Source organism: Ostrinia nubilalis, chromosome 8 (genome assembly GCF_963855985.1).
Source record: "Ostrinia nubilalis chromosome 8, ilOstNubi1.1, whole genome shotgun sequence".
Taxonomy (NCBI): domain Eukaryota; kingdom Metazoa; phylum Arthropoda; class Insecta; order Lepidoptera; family Crambidae; genus Ostrinia; species Ostrinia nubilalis.
In genome coordinates, this window is record NC_087095.1 from 1,556,915 (window position 1) to 1,572,151 (window position 15,237).

A 15,237-nucleotide genomic window follows, 5' to 3' on the forward strand; every position below is an offset into this window, starting at 1 on the left:
GACGTTGCGAAATCTAATCCTCTACAAATACTACCCATTCGAACAAGCATTGAATGAACTTAAAACCCACTTAACATTTGGTTTTAACTACATGAAACTATAGTATACTAAAGTACTTATGTTTGTTTAGCATTGGGGGAGGCCTATGTTCAGCAGTGGACGTCCTTTGGCTGAAATGATGATGAAATAATTTATGTTTGTTTTAGAGCTCATTTTAAACAAAATTTAACATTCAAACAGGAGAGATATTAAAACAATGACCAAAACATTTAAGGTTGAAAAAGTGGCAGAGGAAGACAACCTAAAAGATGGACAGGTGACATCCGGCAACAAGTTGGAATAAACTGGATGCAAGTGGCCGGTGACAGAAGTCTGGAAGGTAGAAGAGGAGGCCTATGTTCGAAGATGAACTCCAAAGGCTGCTATGTATAGACAGCGGTTCCCAAACTTTTTTTGTCTGATGCCCACTTTGAGAATAAATTCTTTTTAGCGCCCCCATTTGTAGTCGAATGTCGAGTGCTCAGTCGGTGTCTAAGAGTCCTCCTAGTAAATAAAGCCTCCCAAGCCTCTACACAACGTCCCGATTTTTTTTTCTGGGTCTCTAACCGCCCCCCTTTAAGCCTGCAGCGCCCACAAGGGGGCGTTATCGCCCACTTTGGGAAAGACTGGTATAGATAGATAACTTTGTGCACTTACTGCCCTATGAGGTTATTGTAAGTACTTTGAAGGGTCATAAACCTGAATATTTCACGGAGATAGAGCCACTAAAAGCCTAGCAAACACATTTCGACTGGAACCAGTAGCATATCTGGTTGACCGTACGCAGCCTGAACTCGCTGAGTGAGTCATTTCGTAATGTTTGTATCGTTTCCGCCGGCGCAAATTGGTTTACTAAAACACCACAATAACGTGAATTTAGAATTAAGCTGTCGTATTCTAATTTAAATGCTTTTAGTGGGTACTATTATTAGTACAATACTATTATTAGTCAGATAAAGCCTGTCTATAGACAATGCTAGTAGGTAATTCAGTCTACATATTAAGTATTATACGATCACGGAGGCACGAAACTACCAATATCACATTCAAAGAAGCCATATTTAGAGTAGGCGCACACCGTTGATTTTTCGTCGGCCGATAGTTTAGTCGGGCAGTTGATCAGTATGGGCATGTATGGGAGTGCGCACACTACGCCGATTCGATTTGGCCGATTCTTCATACAATTTAAAATCGGGCACAACTATCGGCCAACTAAAAATCAACGGTGTGCGCCTACTCTTATTGTTATTTACATGAATAAAAAACTTTGAATCGTGAAATTCGATTTCGTAACGCGTTGATGTCTTTTGTACTGAGGATCACACGCGTTAAAAAATATAAAATTTAAGCAAGATAAACTATTGCTGATAAGAAAATCACTACACGAACATCTTCCTGATTCAATGGACATACATGCGTGTGTATAATCATTTAAAAGTAGTTCCAAATTCCCACAATTTTTGCAAAACAACTAACCAAAACTTTGTATTGAAAAATAATTGTTTGTAATTAATACTTTGATGATATATTTAGGTTATATAGATCAGTAGGTACACCCGGCAAGCGAAAGGTGATGGGTTCAATTCCGATCGCGATAGATTTTTTCACGTTTTCAATTAGACTGTTATTGTTAAGTAAAAAACGATGCTATATTTACTCAAATTGCAGAAAACTAATATGAATCAAGAAAAATAACTATTAATAACCACATAGCAAAGCTAAATAACGCGTGACCCTATATCTTGACAGAATGAACGATCATGTATGAAATGCTCTATATACTAAGCACGCGAATAAACAATACATATCTATAAGTAGGGTTAAGTAACGTACCTAAACCGGTGTCATTAAACTGAAGTTTCAACATTTCGAAGAATTGGACCACAAAGCCTTGTGGATGAACAAAAGAATTGGGTTCCATACAAATGTGAGCGTATGCAAAAAAAGTATGAATACTCTTATTAAATAATTGCAAGTTAGAACTGGGTTTACGCACATCTTTGTTACTCACGATCGTTTTAAACGTTTTCAGTCTATTTCAAAGACGATAAGGCTGGGTTGCACAATCTTACTTTAACTTTGACAACCGTCAAAAATCTGTCAAACTCCATACCTAAAACACCGGTTATCGTCATAGTTGCTTTCAATGTTAGGTGGTGCAACTCAGCTTAACTTTTTCTGAATATCAATGAGAGAGATGTCAGTTAAATTATCGCGTAGATATTTCTATGGGAGAAAGAATAATAAATAATTATTAACTTGTGTCAAAGAGAAGAGTACTTTAGGCGATCAGTAATAAATAATTGATAATAATCTCCACAGGCCGAAGATTTCAGACCCTTCAAAGTTTGTTTACAACTTACATAGTCATATTATTTTGGTACGTGTCACTTTTCTTGTTCATAATGAATTGAATGCTGAAAACAGTTTCAATTGAAATAGGTTAACACTATCGTAATCACTGAACGTGACGAAATTATGATTTATATTATTGATATTAATGTTTTAAACACTTAACGTTTACGAAAACTAATTACATAGTTATGATCGCAGGACGCAATTATTTGCCCACATCCGACCCGTATCTGTTTTATTCAAAGGATGTTAGATTTCAGATTAAATTATTTTAGACGTTACGTATAATTAGTTGTTATAAACAATCGATTGTTTTGATTGCGCTGGAATATATTATTATTACACTCTTTTGCTTTAAACAATAGAACAACGAGGTAAACTTACGCCTAATATTGGATGTAACGAATTACTTAACGGGTTACTCATAATGCAAAGTACACACGTGGTGGAACCGTACGAAAATGCGAATTCGAAAAATAAAATAAAAAATTCGAGTTTAGAACGCGCGGCGCGTCTGTCTCCCGCTCGACGTCCGAACAAATACGAAGGACTCGCGTAGAAGAAACAGAACACCGCGCATATTCCATTACTAGGGGGGCATGGCGAAAGTGCTACCAAATAACCACCTATATAAACTCACAACCGCAATCGAATTTATCCAGTACCATTCCTGGCTCCAACCACCGTACAGGAGGCATAATGAAATTAACGGTGAGTGCAGTGAAGTGATGTGAAGAATAAGTGAAGTGCGAGTGATGACTTCAAAAAAGTGCGCAATCGTCCCGTGTGTCCCGTGCCCAAGTGGAGTGTTTTGTTAGTGATCTTTGATAATCGACACACTTTTTTGAAGTCAACGCTTTGCAGTTCTCACTCGTGGGAAGTAATGGATAATGGTGGACAAAGAAATAGAACGGATCTAAATAGAAAGAAACAACAGATATTAAATAATAAAACAACTATATTAATTTCAGCTCACGTACAGCTTAAACAAACAATGATTCGCTTCAATGATTATTATGAAGAATTATAATCACTAACATAATTGTTTAGTGCAAAAGTGTAACTGATTAAATACACAGATAAAATGTTAAACAAGCATTCAATGATGTTCATAAAAAATGTCTTGATTTATTAGACAGTTTAATAATCAATTTAAAGCGCTACTGTCTTTTAGATATAAAAAAATCATTTGTTTCATGAATGAATCTGTAGCAAAATATAACAGAAATTCACAGTAATTTTTATTATTTTTACGCTTAAAAGCTCCTTCTGGTGAAGCATCATTTAACTTGTAGTAGCTTTTAGAAATGAATGAATTGATTCTATCTTTATTAACGGTTTCGTTCCGGACTTTAAAAATAGTTATGTTTTTCTTGTTCAGTTTATCCATTATAACTTTGCCAACCCTGTATTATTAGATAAAGTTATACCAAGTTGAATTAATTTAAAAGGACAGTCACGTAACCGCAATGTTGTCCTTTACGCTACTCGACGTATAAACAAAACCGAGTTACTTCAATAACGGAATCTAAACCAGTTGAACTACTAGGCTGAGCCTTCCCTGGCATATTGCGTCACAATGCCATTTCACTCTCGGTAAAGACAAGTTTCAGTCTAGACCAGGCCAGGCTGGTCTAGGAAGAGATCCAGGAAACCTAGCATTCGTTAACATAACCTGTAACCACCGGTCTGTTATGAAATTGCGTATCTTTAAGTACAATCGTTAAGACTTAACAAGCTAATGATTTAGGTCGATATTGGCAGAGATTTAGTATATTCGCATAAAGAAATGTATTTGTAATTCCCATCTATTCAAACTCACTCTTATAATAATGATGATAGATGTTGCTTCGCATGAAAATTCCAAACTGAATTTACTAAAAGTCCCAACAAAATAATTTTTAAACAAGGACCCCCAGCCTGTTAAAGTACTTTTCACGAGCTTCCAAAACGTTGTTTTTTCATAGAGTTTGTATAGAAATACGCACATCTATTTATATACAGATACCAAGATATAAAAATGAGCCAGAATTTAACATGTTTACTGAATTGTATAAACAGAAGTCGGTAACTTATTGAACAAAGAAACAAAAACTAAGCGTTTGTATACCTCACATCATCCACTCAAACCGTGTTACGCGACAAACGATTTATTAGTTAGCATTTTCTTGTATTGCCTTAAAAGTCTAGAACAGGTTCTAATACCATCTCGCTGGAAAAATGCGGAGTTTTCTTGAGAATTTAATGTAGGAATGTTGTTTGCGTTAACTCTATAAACTTGTCGACCCTTTTTTTATAAATAATGTTATTGTTAAGGTTTTATGTCTTTTTTATGATCTTTTATTATGTTTTAATAACATATTTATCCACTGATATGGTGGATAATTCAAAGACAATGCGGATAAAACTGACATCTTATGATGAATTACTTCACGTCAATAGACTCCATTTCAATCTTACATCGAGTCTCAATCACCACCATAAAACATTAAACTATAATAATCAAAATTTCATCAGTCCATGGAGTCGTTTCCTGCGCTTATAAACAAATCGGGCCGCGGTGTGGTAAGTAGCCGTTGCGACAGACGCCATGAGCGCGCTATCCCACGCCGGCTCGCTTCTGATTAGTATCACTCGGGGTCAGGCTATGAGAATGCCATGCGTGTTCTCAAGTTTTTACACTAAATGTAGAGTAGGTTCTAAATGCCCTATACAAGCGTGTTTTGCTAAAACCAGCGTAATCTAGATGTAGGTTAAAGGTTATATTTGCATTCATCTCTACGTGCATTGACTATGAATCCATAATATTTCTAAAGCAATGAAGTTTTGAGTACCTAAATAATAAAACCAATTCAAAAAATTTGCGGCAAAAGCCAATCATGTATCTCAGTGTATTACTGTTTATAAAGTTATAAAGCTGTGCCTACGCCGAATAGACGCTCATAAGCGCTATATTTACATATTTTATTGCACGCGCATAATCCTGATGTCATCTTTAACCGTACGTTGCATTATAAACAATTTTCACTGGTTACTCCGACCTCATAAAAGTCTCATCGTGAATAACTTTTTAATCTGTACCGATGACTCGGTATTATTTAATACGGTTACATACTGTTATGCGTTTGTTAGTTTTAATTAGAACTGCTATTTTTCAACTTTGATCGAAATAACTTGTTTTAAAAATTATTACGTCATTTCAACATGTGTTTGATTGCAATTAGTAGAATTTTAAAAATAACTTAGGAGTGTATCTGTACTTAGTCGAGTCAAAGATTAAATTAATGGTAAAATTACGTTTATTTTCACTTATTGCGAAATACTCGTAAAAATGATCGTTAAAAACGCATTACTTTTCTGAAAGAAACAGTTAATGTTGATGCATGGGAGATCACGGCGTTGGTGTAATCATTAAATCACATTACTTATGCTTAAGTGTCTTGTATATCCCGAACTTACAGAACGAATACGAAGAAAAACAAATTGAATCTTCGAATGAATGTTGCTTTCATTAATATTGAAGAATTCTGTTGACATTTTTCTGATTGACCTTAATCAAACATACAGATATATTCTGAATGAAATGCAGCATAATCACTAAATTAAAACAACGTCAAATCAAATAAATCCAAGTCAGCGCATCTCTACATTTGCGTAATTCGATATTCATTTGCTATGCAAATCTGAGCTCTAGGTCAAGGTCGTATCGATCGTGACGTAATGAACCGCCATTTTTGAATCCAGGTCCCTCGCGCGGTCTCGTCATTTTTGACGGAGCGCTCGCGCTACTTTTGAAGTTACGGTTCTTTAACGTAACTGGCGATAGTAAACAGATGTGTGTTTGTATTTGCTTGTCGCTCAATTTGCTTTGAGAGAAATCGATTGTAAGTCGATCTTAGTAACTGGTTGCAAATCTATGCGTATATTTCCCAACTTGAAATCCTTATAATGAGCAGGAAATTAATTTGAATAACATAATTTTATGCAACAATTCACTGTGTTGATTTTAATATTATTAATTAGAAGCGCTTGCAACAGTTGGCCTTCAAATTGAAAACTCATCTTTGTAGTGTTGACTTAGTGATTTATACCACTTATACTAAATATTCGATGTTTGTGGGTTCACATTTTGTACGGAGCAAATGTTAGTGTGACAATTAGGAATCATGGACGTAACTATCTATCATCTAGTTACCATAATACATGCTCTACTTAGTTTAGGGCTGTGTGACAGTTACGTTAAATTAAGTAACAGATATCGTCTACAATTTTCTATCTACATGCAAAGCGAAGGTAACCATAGACAGCTATCGTCCATCTGTGCTATTAGCAAGTTACCCCACGGGCGTTGCGCCGAATGCGCTTGCACAAGTGCGATGGACGGACGCAACTCACACATGCTTATTTTGCTGTGCTAATTATGCTTTGACCAAATAATTGGGTAAAACAATAGTTTACAAAATCGTGTTCTCTGTGCAGAAGGAAATAAGATAGGTTATGTAGCACTTAGAAAGATTTTGCAGTCTAGAAACAAAAGAAAATTACTTTTGTAGCGTCAGAGTACTGCATTATATTTAGTAGACACAATACAGTAGGTCGCGCGTCACGACTGACGCACATCTTATTGGTATATAAGTTAATGATTAATAAACTGGGCTCTTGATTATCGCACACGCATCCAGCTGTCTCATTTGTCATCTCCCTGCTCAAGAGCCAAGCTTTATAAAGCATAAAAAGTCCAGTTCCAGTTTACAAAAGCGATAAATAAGTAGTTTTAACATCGTTTGCAGATCTCTTCGCGGGTGTTACACATTCATAACGATGTAATACACACTTAAAATGCCTCGTACAACTAACTCCTAGAGATGTATGATGACACTCTTTCGTTGTAAGTTAAGTTTAAAGAACTTCAAACATTAGGTAACTGTAAACAGATACGTCGACATACGAGTAACTTCAGTGATCTGTATATTTTCGCACCGTGACAGTTACGAGTCGATGATCGTTATCCAATACTTGGCATAGTATCGAGATAACTATGATCTATGAACAAGTGAAATCATTTGAATGTGATCTCTAAGATTTCCGCGTTTGCATCCATTTTCGTAATGGCGATTGAGAAATGAAAATTATGTTACGATTGCCAATATTTTACATTAAATCGGTTATTCGATTGCTATAAAATCGACTCTATGCGTTACAAGGAAACGAAGCATTTTGAAAAGAAGATAAACTATTCGTACTACATCCATTTATGTAAACTAGCAATAAACATACTACATAAATCAAACTACAGTAGAACACTTCGTATAGTAAAATTCATTAATCAAAATGCACAACACGACTTACGCTAGTATTAAGTCATTGTGAAATACCTTGGCAATTAATCGTCTCAATAAAAAACGTTATCAAATTTTACTATTACTACACGAATATTGCAAAACCATGTAACTAAGATCTTCATTGACCACACATGATCTTGTTTATCATCGGCCCATTGCAAATGTATGATTTCTTAATAAAATCGGGTCTTCTCTGCCTCGTTGCAATCGCAAACCGTAACTAGTCATTGCCTCATTAATATTTATAAAATTAACAAGCTCATCTTCAAAACACAGTCAAATTAGTTACAGTAGGTCCTAGATAAAAAATTTAGGATCAACAAAATACTTTTCTTGTTTTTTCTTTTATTTTTCTTTATGCTAGACAAGGCACCTGGTTTTAAATTACATACAGTCTATTTTATTGAGAACTGACTGACTAGATCTTCTCTGGAATAAAACCAACTCGGTGTAATTTTTTAAAAATAACAAAACCATAAATTATGGAGGCGTATCTAATAGTAAGACCGCTGAGTCTCTTTATATTGTGCCAAAAACTAAGCGGCTGTTAGATGATGAATGGGCTATAAGCACATTAGCAGTCCATCTTGTAATCGTTAAGAAATAACATATCGTTAGCAGTTTAACAAACAATTACCGTCGGAAGCACAGATTTGATGAGGTTTACGATTTAGGCTTCAACCGTGAAGGTTTTATCATTAAACGACACAATGTTTACCTAAAATGTGAGTTTTGTCCAATAGAATGAGTGACTAATATGTTTTTCTTTTATTCACAGATCTGCTTAGTTTTCCTGCTGGTAGCAGCGGCTGCTGCCAGCGAGAAGAAGACGACAGAAAAGAAGGCTGAACCTTTAGACAAGAAACTGGACAAACGTGGTCTCCTGAACCTCGGCTATGGGTACGGCATCAGCGGACTAGACGTGGGCTACATCGGCAGCGGCCACGGCCACGGCGGCGCCTACAACTTCATCGACGAGGGCGCCCTCGCCCACGCGGGATACGGCGTCAACCTTGGCCAACACACCGACGTCACCAGGACCATCACCCTCGTCAAGGGCGTCCCCTACGCCGTCGCCGTCGAAAAACCCGTCCCCTACCCCGTCGAGAAGCCCGTGCCATACCCCGTCAAGGTCCCCGTGCCGCAACCCTACGAGGTCGTCAAACACGTGCCCGTTCACGTGAAGGAGTACGTCAAAGTGCCAGTTCATGTACCCGCCCCCTACCCCGTCGAAAAGAAGGTCCCCTACCCCGTCCACGTACCCGTCGACAGGCCCTACCCCGTCAAGGTCTACGTGCCCCAGCCCTACCCCGTCGAGAAACACGTCCCCTACCCCGTCAAGGTGCCAGTGCCCCAGCCCTACCCCGTGGAGAAACACGTGCCATACCCCGTTGAAGTCAAAGTGCCCGTGCCCCAGCCCTACCCTGTAGAGAAGCACGTCCCCTACCCCGTGAAGGTTCCCGTCGACAGGCCCTACCCCGTCCACGTGCCCGCTCCCTACCCCGTCGAGAAGCCAGTGCCTGTCGCTGTCCCCGTTGAGAAGCCGGTCGCTTACCCCGTCCACGTGCCCGTAGACAGGCCTTACCCCGTCCACGTTGAGAAGCCCTACCCCGTGCCCGTTAAGGTGCCAGTGCCAGAGCCCTACCCCGTATACAAGCACGTCCCCTACCCAGTGGAGAAGCCCGTGCCTTACCCCGTCAAGGTGCCCGTCGACAGGCCCTACCCCGTGACCGTTGAGAAGCACGTCCCAGTGGCCGTTGACAGGCCCGTGCCCGTGCCAGTCAAAGTCCCCGTCCTGGTCAACGAACACGACCAGTACAGCCACCTGAGCCTCGGAGGCTCCTACTACAGCCACTAGGGTAATTAGTCACTTAGCATTCATCAGAAAATCACATAATTTATAAGCCTAGCCAAGTCTAGCCGGCCGGGACACCAGCAAACAAAATTTTTTCATACTTTTGTACATTTTTATTTATACAAAAATGTCATGTCATGTATGTATGTGCGTACGTGGTACGTAGTGATATAAAAGTTACCATTACATTAGTTTGTAAGTTGATTGTAAAGAGCGAACGATGTGAAAAATAAACAAAAATATTAAAAACATACAATACGTTTTTATTTTTATTGCCCCTTTAAAGTTAATTAAAAATTAGCCTATAATTAAACTCAAAATTGCAACGATTTCATATCACACGATGCCTATAAAAATTGTAGCTATTTAACTTGATAAAAAATTCGTTTCCAGGAAATTGGTATTTAATATAATATATTATGAAAGCATACCATTTATTTATAATTATATTAACTGTCTAAACAACATCCTTAATTACTTTATATTCTGAGTATTTGATTACTTCGATTACACGTAAATATTTTCTACCTCAAAAATAATCATACATATTAGACTAACATTTATTTTTTATTAGACGCACATTATTTATTACAATTATCCCGAACGAGTACCAACAACAAATAACATGTAAACATAAAGTTTAGCATTAACTCCGCGTTTCACCCACAACCAATAATTTAGCCTGACCCCACTGAACCGGGAACCTGGCTTGCGAACCGGTACTGTAACCACTAAGCCACCGAGGTAAGTAAGAGCTGGTAAACATACTGCTCAATAACCACAACGGGTGACCTTCACGGCTCTTTGCTATAGCATCGTGTTATACAACGCTTTGATCTGAGCGACGGGACTGCGGACTATGTGAACTATAATATTTTGTAAGTTTTGAAAACAAATTCACAATGGACATACAATAACTGAGTAGGTAATTATTATCTAAAAACGAGATAAGAAATAGATTCCTTTATTACACACCAAATACTGAAAATTACAAAAGAATAAAAAAACTTGCACAGTTTTTCTTCGATAAATAAATACAGTTCTTCCGCTATAAAAAATGGAATGGCACAGTTTGTGTGCAATAAGTAAATCTTTCGCTATGTATTCCCCAAAATAATACATGCTATTTTAGGCCCGTGTAGTGAAAAGGGTCTACATGAAATAGAAACATCTTTACTAATGTAAATACACTGTAAACTAGTGAAAACTAATTTAAGAGTCAGAGCCAGCCAGGATTTGATAAGTCATAAAAGGTTAAAAACCAAATAATGCTCAATTATTAATTAATATGAAATTAATGGCGAAGTAAAAAGTTCGCATTCACAGTGGTCACAAGTTAAGCTGCGGATTGAACTTTACGTAACCGTGGTTAAGGTTACTGTAAGTGGTTCAACTCGTCTCCGCGATATTTGGTTTATGTCGTATGTGTACATACATGGTGAAATTACGGTAGTTTACTGTGAGATTATGTGAAATTTTGTGTGTTGCATTTTTTGCACATCATCGTAATATTGCTATAGGATCTTTAACTGAATATTATAAGAGTAAACTTTTATTCAGCACATACATGCATTCATACATTAACCCTGTAAGGGTGTAGCAAAGTCACAAAACTAAACGAGTAAAATATTTAACTAAATCGAGCAAGATCACTTATCGTTTCCACCCTGAAGGCTCTTAAAGAGAACATCTTTTAAAGATTTGAAAAGTTATTAGTAATTATCTAAACAAAATAAACGGAGCTATAATGCGACGGTCTTCATCTCTTCAAATTTTCATGTATATTTGCCTTTTTTGTTTTATTTATTGTATGTAACATTTTCAATTTTTTCCCCTGGTGCAGTAATATGGGACAGATAAATGCAAACAGTCATCTTTTTGTCCATTATGCATTATACCTATTACTTAAATAATGTGTCATCATGTATAACGAGACTTTAGACCTTACCTAATGTTCAAAGGAATCATTCTCATAGAGACCACCTTTTAGTGTTTTCAATTCTTTTCAATTTCCCATGCATGTGTGAAATATGCGAATTTCCCACCAATTAGTGCGGATCGCGCAACGTTCTATGTCAGATTGTTTGTCAGTCAGTTAGCCCATACGTTTGGACATATAGGGTGTCACGAAAAGTTGTTATAGGCTGATGCAAAATGACATTACATTATGCTATAACAAGTATCTCTTAAAATTTGAGCTAGCTTGTAAAAAAGGTTGACTGGAAGAGAATGGAAATTTTCATAAAAATAGTCTTTTGTATTCCGATATAGTATGCTATTTTTGTTCTTTTACAATGATTTTTGTACAAAAAATAATTGCAGAATATTGTTTTTAGCTTGTAAATATTTTAGGGCATTAACAGCACATAAAAAAACCCTTTTCTAAACATTCCTTCTTTTTTGTTCTTCTCAAAACAAATTGTAGAGACCCCTGTATATTAGCCCACACATTGCCATACACATACATGTATATCACAAAAACAAAGCCCGTATTGTCCTATTGTTTGTATACTGCCTCTCGCACGACTACCGCCGTTTTGGTGTGCAATTGAGGACAAAAAAACTGAATTGAATGGACAAAAATAATTAAGATAGCTTGTTTCGCCGAAATTTGATTATACGCTGACAATTAACAATTGTTATAAATTTGATGATTATTAACGTAATTGCAAATGCTACGATTTTTCATCGCTATTTGATAATTATTCAAGAAACATTTCAGAAAGATATTTGTATATGCTTTTTTAATAAATTACTGTTTTTACAAGTATTTACGTTAATATCTTTTTAAGCAATTGAATCAACACACATTTGACAGTTATGTTAAATTAGGTAGGTAGCTATTCAATTAAATATCACTATCGATATTATATAAAGTATTTAAAAAAATATATATCATTTCACCTTAAGATTACATTATCAAGATTACGCATCTACAACTCTCTAGTAGCGTGTAATATTTTTGTTTGGGTGCGAAATCTTTGCTCGTAAGTGTACAAGCTCGCATGTGTTTGAGAAAAGTTTTTAATTTTCGTTACGAAACTCGGCCAGTTTCATGGCCATTGCAACATTTTAGGGATGCTGGGTCTACTCCGTAGAGAGCATGTGATTAATTATTTTTTAGGGTTCCGTAGTCCTGACAAGGAACCCTTATTATAGTATGCAAAAAGCCCTGTCCAATATAAAAGGGACTTGTCAAATTATGGTAATTTAAAAAAGATTGATATGTTTTTTAGGTTCGTAAGTGCGCCATATTTGATTATTTATCATAGTTTTTTCTACATGTCTTGAATGTGTAATATTTTGTACATTTGGAATACCATATTTGCCAATCTAAGACACAAATTCAACTAACTTAGAATATAAATTAAATGATTCTACAACTGATGCTCCGCTCCGTTGTTCTTATTAAAATGTCATTAACAATTAAAACTCAGAACTGTGACAAAAACAAGTGTAGGTACAACTCGACAACTACTGGACCACAAAGTCATTCTTACATCGTTACGTAAAGCTCATAGTTGAAATTCCTGACAGTTAAAACTTAAAATCGACCTCGATGTAATTAATTACTTTACGCCAATTACCAAATATTACAAGATGGGTTATACATCAGTCAGCAATAAAATGGCCGATAAAAATTGTTTTTAGCGTTAATTGAAGCTTTTAAACCATTCTCACTTGATAGTAAAACACATTGAAGGTCTCAGATATACTAATAAAATGTTATATTCTGTTACTTACGATGATATGTGTGAAAATAGCTTCATTGCTGGCCCTGAATTTTTAAGCCTATTACTTAATTTAAATATTATTATATTGATGTGGTGTAAAGTGTATGAAAATCGTGAAATTCTAGTCACAAAAAGAATAAGAGTCAAAGTACTAAGAACCTGAAATATTTAAAGAACAGAAAAATAAATAACTTTAGCCCTTTGTACCTACTGTTACAGATTTCAAATATTTTCCGAATTCATGTACTTAATGCTGCTGGAAGCTTGGACTCAGTCTATTTTTTATTTAAAACATCCTCTTTTTTTTTGCAAAAGTGAAAACTATTTTTTTTTCTACTTCAAATAAGGTTTTTTTCAAACAGCGCCATCTGTACGCTTATTAACATAAACGACTACCATTATGTGTAACTCTAAGCACACTTAAGCGAAGGTTTTAGAAAGTAGCTCGCGTTGCTAAGCGTTGCTATTGTATAGTTCCAGCGATCGCCACCAGAGGGCTTCTGCAGATTTGTTATATTTTTACCCGACTGCGCGACGCAAAGGAGTGGTAATGTATTGCCGTTTGGTGTAGTGGTTCGAAACGGACTACTATTCCGGAGGTTGCGGGTTCGATTCCCGCACAGTACAAACATTTGTGTGCATGAACATATTTGTTTGTATTGGACTGGGTGTTTTTCTATGTATAATAAGTATGTATTTACAAAAAAAAAAGTATTTAAGTATGTTTATATCCGTTGTCTAGTACCCATAGTACAAGCTTTGCTTAGTTTGGGACTAGAAGCGCAGTGTAAAATGTCCAAGGATATTTATTTATTTATTAATTAACTAGCGGCCGCCCGCGACTTCGTACGCGTGGATCCCGTTTTACCCCCTTAGGGGTGGAGTTTCGTAAAATCCTTTCTTAGCGGATGTCTACGTCATAACATCTACCTGCATGCTAAATTTCAGCCCGATCCGTCCAGTGGTTTGGGCTGTGCGTTGATAGATCACTGTCAGTCAGTCAGTCACCTTTGAGTTTATATATTTAGATAAGTTAAGATCATCAGGCCATTTAGCCTCCACCGTTGTGTCAAATTGACTACTTACATTAATTATGACATTAATCTTCCTATAGGCAAAAAAATAACTTCTACAGTAAAGTGCATTATAATTAAATACGCGAAAATGTATCTTAATTTTTCCAGATTTTTTAATTTTTCCAGTTGAACGCGATAAAATTGTAGTATTTTTTTTTTCAATATTAAGATACGAAAAAGTACATAAAATTAGAACAAGCGAGTATTGTCTTTATAAAAAAAAACATAGAATAGAATTTCATAGTTTTTAACGTTTAATTCATTGAGCTGCGCTACAGTGACTACGACTCCTGTTACGAAAATCCGTAGCGCCTAAGCTGCTACGAGTTACTACGACTTTTCCTTGTGCTTTAGTTTTCATTTTCGATTTTCATTTACAGTCATACTAATACATATTTCCTTCTTTGTCTATGAGTTTTTGTTTTTCCATATTTTTAACTTATAGTAGTTGTGGTAAGTTTGGGTTAACAGGTTAAAAATTAAAACAAAATGGCAATCTATGTATAATTAGGTACGTCGGATGTCCTATGATGAAAGAGAAGTTGATGTTTAACCTTTTTGAGTAATTTAAGTCTATTTCTTAACCCCTTTTTGCTACACATGTCTTCATAAAATAATCATCTAAATAACCTAATTTGTTTCTCATTAAAACGCAATGTTGGCACCTAAAAAACTCATTACTTTTTGCTCTCACCTCAACCTGTCCATAAGATGCTACCTTCGATTCCAAACTACTTTCAAAATAACGAGTTGCATGTTATTTTCGTAATTTTGGCCCAAGAAATTGAAGGATGCCTTGAAATTTTGCAACTTTATTGAACGATAGTTAGTATTTA

The 15,237-nt window shown here is 36.1% G+C and overlaps 1 protein-coding gene across 1 annotated transcript; it reads left to right on the forward strand.

The window, feature by feature from the left end:
- Positions 1-3,032: 3,032 nt before the first annotated feature.
- LOC135073716 (uncharacterized) lies at positions 3,033-9,847 on the forward strand. Its single transcript, XM_063967862.1, has 2 exons — positions 3,033-3,105; positions 8,515-9,847. Exons 1-2 carry the CDS (start codon positions 3,094-3,096, stop codon positions 9,592-9,594), a joined length of 1,092 nt encoding a protein of 363 aa, XP_063823932.1. The 5' UTR covers positions 3,033-3,093; the 3' UTR covers positions 9,595-9,847.
- The last annotated feature ends 5,390 nt before the right edge of the window (positions 9,848-15,237 follow it).